A 17,241-nucleotide genomic window follows, 5' to 3' on the forward strand; every position below is an offset into this window, starting at 1 on the left:
TGCGCCCTCGTGGCTTGTCTTTCTAGCTCCCGCGTATTTCTTGTCGCCACAGAAGTTACAGCTAACGGTTTGTTGGGTTCATAGTGATGTTCTTAGCTAGAATTCACATTTGTGGTGTCATATACTCCCTGTTCCGTTACAGCGGAAGAAACAATGTCTCTGGTCGATCCACTGTTAGCGCTGACCCCGGCAGCGATGAGGGCCGCTGTCTGCGGGGCCACCGTGCAGCCCACTGTGGCTTGAGAAATGGAGTTTTCCTAGCTCTGCTGTTCCCTCTGCATTTATTAGGCTGGATTTATTTGGTTCCCATGAAATACAGTTCCTCCTAGAAAGAGTAAAGGCTTAATTACCAATTTTATAAATGAGGTGTTAGTTTAATAGATGCTTCAAACGGTGACAAATTAGTTTGTGCTGAACCTCTTTGTCTAAGAGGAGGCGTCAGGGCCTCAGGGATCCTCTCTGCGTCAGTGTGTTTCAATCAGCTGCAGTCACTGTTCTTTATCCTGCTCGGGCTGACACATCTTTGGCCGGGGTGGCTGCTTCGCACTAGCGTCTTGTCCCTTGGACACCACAACATTGGTCCCCGAACATTTTGTTACATTTCTTTCAGTGTTTTTGATGTCCTGTAATTTATTTTTGTGTCATTTCAAACTTACGGGAAAGTTGAAAGAATAGTAAGAGAAACTCCTGTGCACTCCTCCAGGCTCAGCAACTGTGTGCGTCTTACGTGACTTGCTGTGTCACTCTCTTAGAGAGAGAGAGAGGGACAGAGGGAGGGAGAAGAGAGAGGGAGAGAGAGATGGAGAGAGAATAATACCTATAGAGGGTATACATATATATAGTATATATATTTTTCACAACCATTTGAGTGTAAGCTATGCCTAAGTATTTCAGTGTATGTTTTGTAAAAACAAGGATATTCTCTCACATAACCACAGTATAATTAAATTAAGACATATCACATTGATATAATTTCCCTAGTCCATGCTGTATGTTCAAATTGTATCAATTGTCCCCATTTTAGCTAATATTAATGGTATTCCATGCGTGTGTATGTATGTATGTGTGTGTCTATATATATATATATATATATATATATAGTTATAAAGTCATGGAATCGTCTGCTTATGGGTGTCCTGCCTTTGAGCAAACATGATATGAGCGCCGACCACCAACTCCAAAGGCCATTCTCTGTGTTGGGTCTGCAGAGGCTCTCCTGCCTTCACAGAGCCCACTTCCCGTAGAGCAACGGTTCTCAACTTGAGCTGCACCAGTCACCTGGGGAGAGCTTGCTAAATCACCCCAAGTTTCTGACTCGGTAAGTCTGTGGGGGGGCCCGAGCGTGTGTATTCATAGTGAGTTCCCGGCGGTGCAGATGCTGAGGGTCCCAAACCACTGGCTCACCTGGCTCAGGGTACCAGTGGTCAAGTCCAAAGGCTGATAAATTCCAGGTGCCACATTCAGCCACCAGCTTCACAGCCAGCTACACTGTAATCTCTGCATGTTATGGAAATTCTTCATTGTACATATCAGAAGTTGCCTTGAGGATTGCACGAGATAGTGCAGGTCATGTGCTTAATATAATATAGCATCTCCGCGTGTGAAGAACTTACGTGGTAGTTACTGATGCTGTGGGACTAATTCACTCAAATTCATCCGATACAATTGTGATCCAGAACATATCTGCTGAATAAAATAGATTTATCTGAAAACAATTTTCTAGAATTTGGATTTTTTTTTTTTTTTTTTTTTTTGAGACAGGTTCTTGCTCTGTCACCCAAGCTGGAGGGCAGTGGCATGATCGTAGCTCACTGTAGCCTCAAACTCCTGGGCTCAAGCCATCCTCCTGCCTCAGCCTCCTGAGCAGCTGGGACTACAGGTGCGTGCCACAAAACCTGGCTAATTTTTCTATTTTTAGTAGAGATGGGGGTGGGGTGGGGGTGGGGAGGAGGGTCTCACTGTTGCTCAGGTTGGTCTCCAGCTGCTGGGCTCAAGCGATCCTCCTGTCCTGGCCTCCCACAGCGCTGGGATTACAGGCGTGAGCCACCTCGCCCAGCTGCTTTTCCCTTCAATTATGCCTTCTTTTGAGTTGAGTATTTTTTATGATTCCTTTTATCTCTTTTGTTGGTTTATTGGATATAAATCTTTGTTTTGTTATTTTAGCAGTTGTTTTAGGGTTTATATGTACATATTGAACTTCTCCACACAGTCAACCCTCAAGTGATATTTGGTGTAGTGTAAGAAACTTACAATAGAGTCCTGTTTCTCTGCTCCCAGCATCTTGTTGTCATATGTCTTAATGCTACAGATATTAGAAACTCCACCCTACATTTTATTATTTATTATATTATTATATAATATTATTATATATTTTTTATTATTTTATACATCCCTTGATGTCTTAAAAAGAATAATAAATATCATATGCTTATCCAGGTAGTTACCATTTTTGATGTTCTTCATTTGTCTGTATAGATTCAGATTTCCATCTGGTATCATAGCCCTTCTGTTTGTTCTTTTTCTTTCTTTTTCTTTCTTTCTTTTTTTTTTGGAGACAGAGTCTCACGCTTTTGCCTGGGCTGGAGTGCCATGGCATCAGCCTAGCTCACAGGAACCTCAAACTCCTGGGCTCAAGCGATCCTTCTGCCTCAGCCTCCCGGGTAGCTGGGACTACAGGCATGCGCCACCGTGCCCGGCTAATTTTTTTTATATATTTTTATTTGTCCAGATAATTTCTTTCTATTTTTTTAGTAGAGATGGGGTCTCGCTCTTGCTCAGGCTGGTCTCGAACTCCTGACCTCGAGCGATCCTCCCACCTAGGCCTCCCAGAGTGCTAGGATTACAGGCGTGAGCCACTGTGCCTGGCCCATTGTCCTTCTGTTTGAAAAATTTTCTTAATATTTCTTGTAGTGTGGGTTTGCTGGTTATGAATTCTTTCCTCTTTTTATATCCAAACAAGTTTTTATTTCACCTTCATTGTGATGCGTGTTTCTCTGGGCATAGAACTTGACGTTGACAGTGTCGTTCTTTCAGTACTAGAGCTAGTGCTCCGCTTTCTTCTTGCTTGCATTGTCTGGGTACAAAGACTTCTGGCATTCTTAAATTTGCTCCTCTGTATGGTATGTGTATTTTTCCCTCCCTGTTTTTATAATTTATTTTTATTCCTTTTTTTTTTAGCAATTGGATTATGAATTTTCTTATGTAATTTTCATTATACCTCTTGTGCTTGGGATTTATTGAGATTCTTATCTGTAGTTTTATAGTTTTCATCAATTTTGGAAAAACTTTGGCCATCCTTTTCAATTTTTTTTTTGGTCTCTCGCCTCTCCTTTCAGAAACTGCAGTGATTTGTGCGGTAGGCTGCCTGCTGTTCCTTTCCGACCACAGGCACGCACACGTGTGAGGGCCGACTCTGGGCTTTGCATTCACACCTTAGCCTCCCGTCTGAAGTAGGCGCTACTTCCTCTTTAATTACTGCAGCTTTTGAAGATTAAACTAAGCCCTATTGGGCTGAGCTCTCCCTCTGTCCCAGTATTGCTCTTGGGCTTTCTTAGTTGTCCCTAGAAGTTTGTTTCAGGTTCCACCTATCCCTCCCTAAAAACCCCTTTCCCGACTTTACCGCGATCTCGGTTGTTTTGCGGCATAACCGGGGAGAGTGGCGTCTCCGCGGTGCTGAATCTCCATCCAAGCGCACGCGGCCTGTGCGCATCCTGTCCCCGTGGCCGCTTGCCGGGAGATTCCCGGGCGTTTCCTGTCCTGTGGCCGTTGCCTTGTAGACGGGCTATTTTCTGTCATCGGATCTCCTAATCATGTCCGTGTAAGTGAAAGCTGCTGATGTTTGGATTTTAAACTTGTGCTCAGGCACTTTGCTGAATTTTTTCCCATGGCAAATCACTAGTATTTCAGTGATTTTCTTGGGGCTCCAGGTACGTGGTCCTGGCGCCTGCAGGTACTGACGAAGACCAGGCTTTGACTGCGGGTGGGCAGGAGGGCCACCGTCACCCCACCCCGACCTTCCCCTCCAGGGCTCCTCTGAGGCCTGAAGGAGTGGAGGGAGCCGTGGGGCCTGTTTGTGGGACCTGGTGAGCCCCTGAGGAACCCCGGGGCCAAAGTGTGGCTCCGAGTGGAGACGCCCAGCGAGGCTCTGTGTCCTGAGGACGGGGCAGCCTGGAAGCGCCCGGTGGTGACCTGGGCTCCCCCGACAGGCAGCAGGGCAAGGCCACTGAGGCCTCTTGTGTCCAAGGGCTGAGGGCAGTGGGCTCTGCGAGGGACTTGGGGACTGTGGGGGCAGCTGCTTTTTGAGCCCCCCGAGGCAGCTCTGGGGACTCCTGGAAATGCTCGGGGTGGGAAGACAGGAGCTTGGGGCGCTCGTGTTTGCAGGATCCTGCTCTTCCCCAAGGAGGGAAGCAGGGGCACGTTTGGGGTTCCTGCGTCCTTCCTTTGCTCCTCACAAAAGCCTGTCCTCAGTGAGCCAGATTTCTAGGCGTAATGTTTGAAAATAGGTACACACGAGCACACACGCGGACACACAAGCACACACGTGCAGGGCAGGAGAGGCAGGTGCAGCCGACGGTGCCCAGGTCTCCTACCAAGCTGCACGACACACCGCCCACTCAGCCCCGCAGGTGTGCACCTTTTAACGTTTACACCTGTGATTTTACGCGCTGTACTGGTTTCCTGCCATAGCAGAACACACAGATGGGGCGGTTTAAACAGCAGACATTTATTGTCTCACATTCTAGAGGCTGGAAGTCTGAGATCAAGATGCCACCAGCGCTGGTTTCTTCTTGGCTTGCAGATGGCATTTTTCTCCCTGTGTCTTCATGTGTTCGTCCCTCTGTGCGTGTCTGTGTCCCCATCTCCTCTTCTTACGAGGACAACAGTTAGATTGGATCAGAGTCCACTCTGGTGGCCTCATTTTAACTTAATTACCTCTGTGAAGACCTTGTCTCCAAATACAGTCACATTTCCAGGTAATGGGGATTAGGTCTCCAACAGATCTTTTTTGGGGGACACAATTGAGCCCTTAACAGGAGTCTCACCAGGTCCCATGGGCAATGCAGCCCCTAAGTTCCCCCCCCAGTCGCTCCTGGGGACCCAGGGCGTATCTGGTTTTTTGGCTGTCCACGTGATACCACCATAGTTTCGTTTTCGTTTCACCTCTGATCTCTGTAGAATTGTTGAATTGGTAGAATTTTTGGGAGAGGGCAGACACAACTCGGCCCCTAACATGCAACGATAGGAATTGTATCTAAAATTCTCAAATCTGGTCTAAAATAAGACTTGTTTTAGTGGAAATATGATGCTCTCCCTTCTCAAGGAGCAGAGTGCCGTGTTTGCCTGGGGTTGGTGGCGGGGCTGGGTGGCCGGGCCAGTCCCTAAGCTCCTCCCCATCACAGGCTGCAGCCCTGAGAGGGGCACTGGCTTGGTGTTGGCGCCGGTGCTGCCCAGCCCAAGGCCGCTCCTCCTGCTCCTCCCCACCGTCCCCTTCCCAAAGAGCCACGTAATGGGTAATGGCGTGGGAACATCAGGCCGCAAGGTTCAGCCTGGAGGGGGGCTGGGCGGGACACGCCACCCACAGGAGATGGAGCCGCCCTTTCCACGCACACCGTGGGGAGTCCCACAGATAATAAGGTGGGCGGGTTGTGGTTTGCCCGCCATGGTGACAGGACCTCCACTTCCAGCAGAAGTCAGCAGGGGTCAGGCTTGGCCCAGAAACACCCAGGGCCGGCCCAGCGCGAGGAGGAAGAGAGTGCCAGGGAGTCTTTTCTTTCTTTCTTTTTTTCACCCCATAATGATAAACGTCCTCAGGCATTTCAGCCTCTACCCTTCTCTAGCAGTGGGGCCTCAGGGCTTGGTCCCACAATGACGGCTCATTCCGGAAGCTAAGAAAGGCAGAACTGGGGGGGGGGGGTCTCTGCCATCACAGTGGGGGGTCTAGTTAGAACCAGAGTTATGGAATATAAAGAAAATGGTGTTTCTTGCATACAGACCTCTCGATCTGAGATTCAAACCACCTCGTCCCCTTTGTGACACCTGCCAGCAGCCCAGTGGGACCCGGGGCTCACACGGAAGCCCCCACCCCGGGCAGGGGGACCCAGAGACGCATCACACACCAGCCGGATGAGCGGCCACCGTTCAACATCCATTCACTGGATTTGTACAATTGTATTCATCACCATGACTAGTAAGTGTGGCCCCGGAGCGTCCAGGACAGCCCAGGGGGAGGACATCCACCCGCCACACACCTGCCGACGAGGAATGACCAACTGTGCAAGTGCCCAGAGGGGCACGTCTGTCGTGGGAGCCGCCGCCCACCCCAACGCCAGGGAGTCCACTCGTTTTCCCGTCAGCACCCGATGGGCACATCTGGGTCATTTCCCTAAAGGTCGTGCCGTGCGAAGTGGACCGGGATCAGGCCCCCGAGTAGGGGCGCTCTCTGCGGCTGTGGCAGCTGCAGGCTTCCTCGTGTTTGGGTGCAGGAAGATTATGTCACTAGCAAAGTAAACCCAGGACAGACAAATGTGCCTTTCTCCCAGGAGATGGCCCCTGACAGACACGCCGAGGACGCGATCTTTGGGTCTGGCACCCCATGGTCTGCGTGACGGGGGCTGGTTCTGCCTTGGCTCGGGGTGTGTGATGTCCTCACCCATATCCCACGCCGGCTTGCCGGGCGGCCGCAGGTGCGGTGCGGGGCCTCCGGCCTCTGTATTGCTCTGGTACATACAGGGCCGGGCACAGATCAGCCGCGTCCCAAATAGCAACAGGAAATGACATCCGAATGGGAACGCGGATGGGAAAGAGGAGAGGCGGGTGGGTTTTCCCGGCACTGGGGCGGGATCTTGCCTGCAGCGCCAGGCGCCTGCGTGGGCTGTGGGAACAGGTGCGACCTGTGGGCTGGGGGCGGGAGACACGCTGGGGGGACCCCACCCACTCCTGGGCCACCTTCCTGAAGTCAAAGGCATCATGGTGTTTATACTGTCCCAGGAGGATGTCACTTTGCTGGTGGCCCTTCTGGCTCCCCGTTATGTCATAGGAACCCACTCCTCCCATCTGCAAAGCCCCCTTCCCGCCATCTTGATTGGAAGCAAGAAAAGGGGGAGCCAAAAAAAGACCTGCACCCGGGGTGCATCAGACGCTAATGCCTGGGCCTGTGCGAGCAGCCCTGACGCGCCTGGGAGGATGGGGGTGGCAGCTAAGGGATGACCCGGAGCTGTCTACATCCTAGTCCCCCGGACGGTGACCATGAGACCTTACATGGCGAAAGGGACTTTGTGGCTGCAGTGAGGAATGAGGACCTAGAGATAGCCCTGATCTGGATTACTGGGCGGGCCCAAGGGGATCACAGGGGCCCTGGCAGAGGGAGGCAGAGGGCCCAAGGCAGGTGACAATGACAGTGGGGGCAGAGGTAGAGAGAGCTTGAAGGACACTACTCTGCTGTCCTGGAGGGCTGGGGTGGGGCACGAGACGAGGGACGCAGGTGGCCTCTGAAAGCTGGAAAGGGCGAGGAAGTGATCGTCCCCTAGAGCTGCCAGGAGGGACCTAGCTGGACAGCCGAACCCTGACCCCCAGACTGCGAGAAGGTAAGTCTGCGTGAGTTGAAAAACCTGCGCTGCTCTCAGTGACCACTAACGTTGTTGTCTGTTGCCGCAGCGACAGGACGCTGACACGTGGGTGTTCACACTGAGGGGCAGGTCCCAGTGCTGATCTGGTGGGTGGGTTCCCTGCCCGTTTTCTCGAGCAGGCCGTGTGGACACAGCTGAAGCGAGATTCAAACAGGAGCGGGAAAGATAACTGGGAACCTGACTGGTACGAACATGTAGAATAAAGAGTGTATGGGGTGGGGGGTGAGTCTTTGACTCCCGGAAGTCAGAGTCCCAGGTGTCAGCCCCCCAAGCCTCACTCCGCCTTCCCGAATCGACACGGATACCCATGCACCTGCCGGGGGTGGCACCCCCGACCCAGCCTCTGCCCCGCGCCCAGCCTGAAGGACAACGGAAACACAGGTGGCAAACAAACGCCACCAAATGTAAAAGTGCGTTTCGTGCCTCTACAGATCACACCAGGTGAGACTAGGGCACCTCGGAAGTCACAGCGCCGCTCAGTTGCCGAGGATCCAGTTCCTCCAGTTGAACGCCGAGTTGGAGCCGTGCGTCAGGGTCTTCACGGGCGGGGGTGCCAGCTCCCACTTCCCGTCCTCTCTGTTTTCTTCGCAGAAGCACATGCCCAGGGAAGGGATCTGGAACGGAGTTTTAAATCACTTCTTAATATTGTATAACCGTCAGTGGATTTTAGGCGAGTCCCACAGCCAGCTGGCGGGTCGCTGTCCCCTCCCTCCTTATCAACCGCTCCCTCCTCGCTGCACCGCCCGTTTCGTTGTCAGAGCCGCAAGGAATTACGACCTGAACTGACTTTGAAAACACCCTCAGCTCGGTCTTCGTATCGTGTGGCAGCAAATAACCATGACGATGAGGACGACAGCCTGTCCGTCAGCGCCGGCCCGAGGCTGCCCCTCGCACGAGAGCAGGTGGGCCCAGTCTCGGGGCACTGGGGTCGCTGCGGCCTGGGCTGGCGGGGACTGAGAAGGGAGTGTGCTAAGCCTGCGTCTTGGGGTGCTTGACCTTGTGGCCCAGAGACGAGAGCGGCCACGTACCTTTCTCACTAACTGGGCAAAATCTCCGCAGTCCCGGGGCGGCAGCCCGAGGAGCGGCCGCGTGCAGGAGTCCAGCGCCGAGCCGTGGCTCACGATCAGGATGACGCCCGCTGCAGGACAGAGGGACACCTCGAGGTCAGAGCAGGCACAGAGGTGCCTTTTACTAGCCTGGGGTCCCCCAAGTTGTTGGGGCAGAGCTGCCCTGCCGTGTCCCCAAGGCCGTGAAGGATAAGGGGGCAGGGAGTGGGTGTGGTTGGCAGGAGCTCCCACCTGCACACCATCCCCGAGCCCGTCACCCCTCCACGCAGGGCCCAGGGCTGCCTGCAGCTGCCTGCCAGCCTCGGGGATGGTGCAAGAAGTGACCCGAGCCACCACCCGCTCTGGCTGGCAGCCTAGGCACCGTCAACCACAGATAGGACAGCGGCTAATTGTGGTGGTGGCTGTGGCCCAGGCCTGATCCGATGTGCATTAGAATTATCAGCCAGTTATCACAACGAGCCTGCTACTACCCTGCTTTAGATAAGAACTTAAGAGCTTCCAGAGTCCAGGCTGAGTGAGTCTCCCTCAGGTGACACGTCACGCCCAGCCAGCTCCGGGGAAGAGGTGGGGAGATGACACATCTGCGTAGCTTCATCCAGGACAGAGCCAGAGCTAGGGGACCCCTGTGATTCTGGAAGGGGCCTGTGGCCAGACCCACCGACTCTGCCTGGAGTTCTGTCCCTCTGTCTTTCCTTAGTCCCCTTTGTTTCCCGGGAAGCTGACTCGAGTCCTGTGGACACTAGTGGTTTGTGTTGACCGTATGGCCCTGGGCCCATCTGCGCTCAGCCCTGGAGGGGGGGTCCCAGGCCTGCCCTGTGGGGAAGATGCGTTTGTGCCGCGGCAGCAGACGCCAGACCATACTTTGCTGCTGGAGAACGGGGGCGGGGCGGTTGGGGGCATGAAGAGGTTCAGAAAATCGGCCAATTTCCATCCCAGAGGCAAGACCTCGAGCCCCAGGGGCTGTTCCTCCCCGAGGTCAGCGAGGACTCACTGTCCCGTGGGCAGGTGTCGACAATCCGGCTCACACTTGCTGTGCACCGATCCACGTACTCCTCGTAGCTCTCGGCCGGCAGGAGGCAGGAGAGGGGAAACGCAGGCCTGCGGGGACAGAGCAGGAAGATTGCCGCCCTGGCCCGGTGGCAGGGTCAGGATTGCGCAGCTGCGGTTAGCGGTTAGCGGGGAAGGAGAATGTTCTTCCAAGATGGCTCTGCCTCAAGGCAGGACCGAGGTGGACAGGAGGCTCCAGTTTTGTGCTCAAAACTGGCAAGAGGCTGATGGTCCATCCCCAGCACATGTTCCCACTGCACACGGGAACGTTCCGTGAGGTTCCGTCCCCAGCACGTGTTCCCACTGCACACGGGAACATTCTGTGAGGTCCCATCCCCAGCACGTGTTCCCACTGCACACGGGAACGTTCTGTGAGGTTCCATCCCCAGCACGTGTTCCCACTGCACACGGGAACGTTCTGTGAGGTTCCATCCCCAGCACGTGTTCCCACTGCACACGGGAACGTTCTGTGAGGTTCCATCCCCAGCACGTGTTCCCACTGCACACGGGAACGTTCTGTGAGGTCGCATCCCCAGCACGTGTCCCCACTGCACATGGGAATGTTCTGTGAGGTTCCATCCCCAGCACGTGTTCCCACTGCACACGGGAACGTTCTGTGACGGCAGAGTCAGACGTGGGACGAGAGCAACAAAGTTTCTCTCTCTGCACCCTCCTCTCGACCAGGCCCTGACCTGCAGGCCTCCGTGTCTGTCCTTGCAGGGTCAGTTTTAGCAAGAACCCTGCTCCGCTCCATATCTGAGCTGGTTCCTCATCCTCCGCCACCCCCAGGGGACGTCTGATCCCCTGGCCTGCCTGCAGCAGGACCCCGGGTACGTCCCCTTGGCAGGAACTGCCCCACCCTCTCTGTAATCTTCTATCCACTGCCCCTCCCTGCTCCGCGACTATAATCCCCACTCTCCTTGCATTTGGAGTCGAGCCCGGTCTCCCCGCTGCAGAGCCCCACTGCCGTGGTTCCTCCTGGATGAAGTCTTCCTTACCCTGCTTAACAACATCACGGAAAATTCTTCTTTAACAAGAACTCGACGAGCCCCGAGAGCTGCAGGAGGGCTTACCTGTAGTCAGCGTCCACGGGGAAGTCCGCCTCTTTCAGCTCCTCCGGGCTCATGAGGGCTGGGGTGGCTTTGCCAGCCTCCCATTTTGTCCATTCAAAGATTCCAGGTTCCACTCTTATCTTCATTTTTTTCTCCAGTTTGAGTTCTGGATTCAACAGAATACAAGTGTTTGTCATCTTTAACATCCACTCTGTGTCATGCAAATAAGTCTCCTCCTAGGTCTTAGCACCTTACACGTGAATCTGGACAATGCCTTTCAATCTCTGTTATTTCCTTTTTCTCGGCAACATCATTCTATGATTAAGCACCGTCCTGCTATTGCCCTGCCAGGCAGGTAGGTGGAAGGTGTCAGAGCAGTGATGAGCCTGTGTCGGCCGGGGCTGGGGACAGTGTCCGGGAGCTGGTGAGGGTGCAGGCAGCAGGCCCCCCTTCCCCCACCGAGGCAGCCACACCAACGCCACAGCGCCGCGCTGGCCATGGCTGGAGAGCCTACCCGCGAGCACCTGCCAATGACAGCGCACGACAGCCTTGGGAAGCACGTTCCCGGGGAAGACGTAAGCCGGCCTGGGCAAGAGGTGAAGGGTGGAAGGGAACCCTCTTCTGGAACATTCCGACTCCTTACAACTCACCCTTCCTGAGCATTTTATATCTTGATGATAAAAAGGCCTTTAAAGCAAGGTCATCTCATTTTGATCAGGAAAAAAAGACTTTAATGTTTTTATTTGAAATGGAGAAAATGTCATTAAACTCAAACACTGGACGTGAAGTCAATTCCCTGAATGTGCATGAACCCATGGAATGAGCCCCTTCGTCAGCACGTTGAGGAAAGAGAGTCACGCTGAGTTCACGGGCCCGGCTCTCCCCACGCCTGCCACGGGCCCACGTCCACTGTGAACACAGCAGATGAAGGAACGGTCTGACAGCCTCCTGCTGGGTGGCCACGGACCTCTTTCGAGGACACCTGCAGGCCACTGTTAAGCGGCCACACCGGGGGAAGTGGCCCATCTGGACATGGGTTGATGCTGGGTTTAGACAGAGTTTAGCACGTTGGCATGGCAGATGTCGGCCTGAACAGCAGGTGGACCGAGTTTGAGGCCTTGTGAAGAAGACCAGGTGTCCTCGTCTGTCTGAGTTAACACGGAATTTACAAACGTGCCCTTTAAACCAGCATCATGACAATACCTGTGCATGGAGTAAAAGACAGTGTGCGAGATCATGTTGAAGACACTGACATCGTCACTGTCAGAAGACATTTTTGAGAACTTTTTATTTTACATGCAAGAGGCTGAAATGATAGAAGTCAGAAAAAGATCCACCAAAAATTGGGATTATGAAAAATGCTTTTGAAGTTCTCAGTCATATTCTTTTATTATGAAAGCTGGCCAAAAGAGTATTTTAAATTTTATTTGTATTTATTTATTTATTATTCTTGTAGTCACAGGCTGAGACTATGGTGAGAGAGTTTGTGGAGGGAAAGGAAGGTCAAGGCCATCACTGGGAAAAATCCTCCCAATCTGGGGCGATGAAAGCCCCCATGGGGGAAGGTGGTGGTGCCGGCCTGGCTGGACACAGGTGGTGTGTGACGTCGCACACCCCTGGCGAGTGGGCAGCCAGGCAAGTGCAGCCGCTAAAGCGGGTGGAAGGTGGGTGGGAGCAGCGGCAGCCTTTGTGGTTTGGAACAAAATGCTGCCCTTAAATGGGGATGTCAAGGGCTGGGGGAGGGGGAGGAGATGAGAACCGAGGCGCGGGCTTGTCACATTTTATCATACATCTGCATGAGCTTCTTGCCTTGTCCATATCTTGTTACTGTAGTCGTTGGATTAATTATAAATATACTGATCCTAAACGATCCAGAGCTAAAGTTACTATTGCTACATGTCTATTTTGCTTTCGTCCACCATAGCTAATAAGAGCCGTCTGTCCTCAAACCGCAGGTGCAGCCGGGAGGTCATCAGACGCCGGGGAGCCCAGCCCTGCACCAGCCCCGTCCTGCAGCCCTCGGCCCCCGGAAGGGCAGTGCTGGCGTGGACACTGCTCACATCCCGCTCCTTCCTGAACGGGGAGGGGAGCGTGGGGGCCTGCTGATCTGAGTGCGGAAACAGCGAGTCTGACGTGGGGACCACGGTACCTGGGCCGGGTCACATCTCCTCTCAGTCTCGTTCCCCCAGGACTAGAGTCTGACTCAGCAGCTGAACGAAAGCCCAGGGTGTGGTGTGGTGCGTGGTGTGTGTGAGCGTGTGGGGCCCGTGTGTGTCCCTGTGCGTGCCTCGGTGGGAGAGCTGAGGGGAGTTGGGAAGCCGTGCTTTGTCCTCAGGGTCATGCCGCACCGAAGTCACGCGTTTTGGGATCAGAGGGCGATGCAATTAGCATGTGAGCCCCCAGCACCAGGTGAAATACATGGGCATTTCTGTCCCGGCGACCTGAGGTACCGTGCAGGGGCTCAGGGTCCGACGCCACGACCGGGAGAGAAGTGACAGTGAGGGAGGGAACAGCCGCAAGGCTGGGTGAAGACGGGAACGGCCTCATCGTTTTCAACGGTGGAAAGTGGGTTGTGGCTGCTCCTTGCTGACCAAATTGAGTTTTATGCTTCACAAAACTAGAGACTGGTTGATGGAGGAGAACGTTCAGGAGAACACAGGACAGGGCTGGGTGTGCCCGGTGCTGCCCCTCTGGGTGGGAAGGTGCTGGGGCAGAGCTCCCCTGGGGGGGCCTGGGGACCCGAGGACAGGGGAGCTGGGAGCCGGGTGGCACCTGGGTGGCTGATCACAGTGTGGCAGCAGCTCTGCCGCCCCTGCCTCTGACACTGCTCCAGGTGTGGGTCTAGCAACACCCCGTCTGCAGGCAGCGCCAGCCTCTCCACGAGCCCCCTCTTCTGCAGGGGTGTGGCTCCCCCGCCTGCCTCGGGCCCCTTCCCTTCACGGTGGGGGCCTGTCATCCAGCGACTGCAGCCCCCCAGGGGATCAGGGCCCCCCAGGGGATCAGGGCCACCCAGCACCCCCAGGTGTTCCTCCATTGCTCACCTTTTCCTGCCGCTCACCTGCCCCAGCTGAAAACCCTTGGCATGGCCACCCCCTCGATACACCCGTAAGCCTCATGCCCTCTCCCATGGCCTTGTTCTCACTTCCCAACCCCCCTCTGTCAGATCCAGCCCTCCCCCTACTCCCTGCCAACACTGGGGGAACCCCCAGGCTCAGCCCATGTGTCGCCATTTAAGCTCACGCCCGCCAACCTCAGGTGGCTCCTGGCGCTGCCCAGTGGTCACCTGCACTTCCCAGTCCGTGCCCTGGCCCCGTTCCCCAACAGCCACTTCACACCTGCAGCCTCCCAGAACCTCCAACCTCTACCTCCCGCTCACCTCCCCGGGGGAGCTGACTTCCTTGGTCTCCGAGAAAGGCAGGCAAGCCCTCCCTTTTGCCCCCTCCTGCATCTGTGTGGCTGCTCTGCCCTCTCTCCACCATGTGCTCCTGGCCACGGCCGGTCCCTGCCAGGGGAGGCATATCCCGTCCTCTCCACACAGGGAGGAGCAGAGACTTTCTGCTTCCCGTAGGTGGAAGCCGCGACAGTGTCCGCCCTTCCTAACTCGCGTCAGCCTCGGAAGGCGCTGGACAGCGCCCACTGGCACGTGGCCTCGCCTGGGAAGAGTCGTGCATTTTGCACTCAGAAGGCACATGCCAGTTCCCAGCTCTCTAGGTTTCTGAAGCCCATTTCCAGATGTTTCTATAAATGCTTGGCAGGAGGCCAAAGGGGAACAGGGTGAGGACAGGCCCCGAACTCAGCTACGCCAGCCCTACTGGTCTCCCAGTCCTGGCATTCCAGAAACACCCACAGGCTGCGCGTGCCTGCCGGCCGTCCTTGGAGGATGGGCTCGTGGGGGCCTTATGACCCCGATGTGGCCACACTCCCAGGCCCCCCACTCCCTTCCCACGCCCCCGGAGAACAGCTGTGAGGTCGGGGCCACGTGAGAAGCCCCTGACGTTCTCACTGACCTTCCAGGATGAGCTTGGCCGTCTGCACGCAGCGGAGGGCTGGGGAGGCGAACACAGAGGTGACTCGGACCCCACTGTCCAGCAGCGCGGCCCCTGGAAAACAGCAGGTGGAAAACGCCCCTTCGTGGTTCTGGCTTCCGACGGGCGGCTCCCCTACGAGGGCCCCAGATGTCCACCCCTGGCGGACGCACCTGTGTAACCCCCTGCGTGTAGTGGAACCTGTGACCATGTTATTTTACATGGCAGAAGAGAGAAGATCCCAGGTGGCCTGAGCAAGTCAGGTGAACCCTTGAAAAGCAGTGATTTTCTCCAGCCAGTCACAGAAAAGAAGCCAGAGATTCGCAGCGAGAGAGATTCTGCATGCAAAAAACGTTCCGTTGCTGGCTTCACAGATGGGGACGATGAGGCAAGGAAGGTGGACAGTCCCAGGAGCTGAGCCAGCCCCTTGCCAACAGCCGGCCAGGTGCAGACCTCAGTCCTTGCCAGCCTGGATGGGTCTGCAGGGGCCTGAGCTCCAGGTGGGAGCTGGGCTCGGCAGGGACCTTGACCGCAGGCTGTGAGACCCCGAGCAGAGAGCCAGCCACACCGTGCCAGAGTCTCTGACCTGCAAAGCTGTGAGCCAACAAATGGGTGCTGCGTTGAGTTTGCGGCAATTTGTTCCCCAGCAAGAGAAAACTCAAGACCTGCCAAGGCTCGTGGCAGGACAAGCCTACAGGCCACAGCTCCCCGTGACAGCCCAAGCCCTGCCCTTTGGAAGAGAAGCAGGTCCCCATGGCACAGACACTGCGCGGGACCCAAGCCAGAGAGGCACTGGTGGAGGCTGAGTCGTGTCCCTCTCCAAAGGGCCATGTCAGGGTCCTAACCCCTGCTACCGCAGAATGCGACTTTAGGTGGACGTAGGAGTCTTTACAAAGTCATTGAGTTTAAGGTGGGCACCTTGATGAAGATAAAATTAGGGTGGCTTTTATCCACCCTTATAAGAGGGTGAACTCGGACACAGAGACACACACGGAAAGACGCAAGGAGAGGACGTCACCTGCAAGGCACGGGGAGAGGCCGGGACGTATCCTGCCCTCGCAGCCGCAGAGGGACCAGCCCTGCCGACACCCTGGTCTGGGACTTGCGGCCTCCAGAGAGATGGGACAGTAAGCGACTGCTGTTGGAGCCACGCGGTCTATGGACTTTGTCACAGCAGCCCCAGGAAACACACGGAGGCCAGCGACTGCCCACACAGACACCCTCCACGACACTCCCGGTGCACACACCACGAGGGGCAGACGTCTATGCGAGGACTCAGGCACGAAACACAGAGCTGCAAAGGTACGTTACAGAGGGTGCACACGGACAGACGCATGTAGCACACGCACACACACACACGCACACACAGACGCACAGCCCACCCCCCGTAGCAGGAGCCCCGTGGCTGTGTGCAGCAGGCTCACACCGACCCCCGGGAGAGCGACTGTCGCCTCCTCCCGACTCTGCGTCCAGTGACCCCACATCGGGAGCCTGAAATCAGCGGTCCTGTGAGTTCAGTATTTTGACCACTGAAGTCAGAAAACTGCAGAATCAGGGCTCCCTGTCCTGCCCGAGCCGGTGGTGAACGCCACGAGCACACCACGGTGGGCGGGGGCCCAGCGCGTCCCTTCCCTTGACCAGCATGGGACTTGCTTCTTGAGATTCGACTTTCTGAATTTATAAAATGAAGATGAACTCAGTGGTCTGTTTCATCCCAATAAACTCCATCAGGTGGAACCAGAACCCCCAGACATAAGACCAAAGCCCAAAAGTGACAGATTTTGAAATAAAATCAGTGAGGAGATGTGGTTTTTAACTTTTTGAACGCCATCCCCGGTGCGCACAGAGGCGCTGAATTTTCCTCCCCTTTTTGTTCATTTTCATGCCGTCTTTCATTCCTCCCAACTCCCCCCCACCATCCATCCCTGGCCCAAACCTCTGCCCGTCCGTCCATCTACCGGCTCCGTGGCCTCGGGCGAGCGGCTGGACCTTTCTGGGCGCAGCCTCCTCGCCGGCAGGACGACGCTGACACCAAGGTCGCGGGCTTGCGGTGAGGGCTGTCCCTCGGTATGTCCATCGGTGTGTCCCCCGTCCCTTCCCGCCAGGCGGCCCAGACCCACCTGCGAGTCTGGACTGGAAGACTCCGCAGGACGACAGTGGCGGGTCGCTTTCGAAGCCCTTGATGCCGCTGCTCCGCGGGGGCAGGCTGCAGGGGAAGTTCAGGTCCGGCCGGTAGTATTTTCCTAAATTACAAATAGGCGTCAGACGTTCAGTCTCACCAAGTCAGTGAGGGTTCGTTCCACAAACTCCCTAGACAAGACCTGCTCTACCAGCAAGGGTATAACTTAAATTATTATCAACTGTGCTGTTTCCTGAACGTGCTCTGTGATGGGGGAAAATGCTCAGGCAGCCACGCACATAGCAT

At 55.3% G+C, this 17,241-nt stretch overlaps 1 protein-coding gene across 2 annotated transcripts in view; it reads right to left on the reverse strand.

The window, feature by feature from the left end:
- Positions 1-8,089: 8,089 nt before the first annotated feature.
- UBASH3A (ubiquitin associated and SH3 domain containing A) overlaps positions 8,090-17,241 on the reverse strand; it is a 38,350-nt gene continuing 29,198 nt past the window's right edge. Inside the window, exons 9-14 of one of the 2 annotated variants that reach the window (XM_069472255.1) lie at positions 16,937-17,059; positions 14,799-14,891; positions 10,813-10,957; positions 9,684-9,790; positions 8,654-8,763; positions 8,090-8,239 (exon numbers count right to left, since the gene is read on the reverse strand). In XM_069472255.1, coding sequence (XP_069328356.1) covers positions 8,102-8,239; positions 8,654-8,763; positions 9,684-9,790; positions 10,813-10,957; positions 14,799-14,891; positions 16,937-17,059 — 716 coding nt within the window. In that variant the 3' untranslated portion in view covers positions 8,090-8,101. The remainder of the gene's footprint in view (positions 8,240-8,653; positions 8,764-9,683; positions 9,791-10,812; positions 10,958-14,798; positions 14,892-16,936; positions 17,060-17,241) is intronic. The other variant, XM_069472256.1, reaches the window with a different exon arrangement.

Source organism: Eulemur rufifrons, chromosome 7, assembly GCF_041146395.1.
Source record: "Eulemur rufifrons isolate Redbay chromosome 7, OSU_ERuf_1, whole genome shotgun sequence".
Classification (NCBI taxonomy): Eukaryota; Metazoa; Chordata; class Mammalia; order Primates; family Lemuridae; genus Eulemur; species Eulemur rufifrons.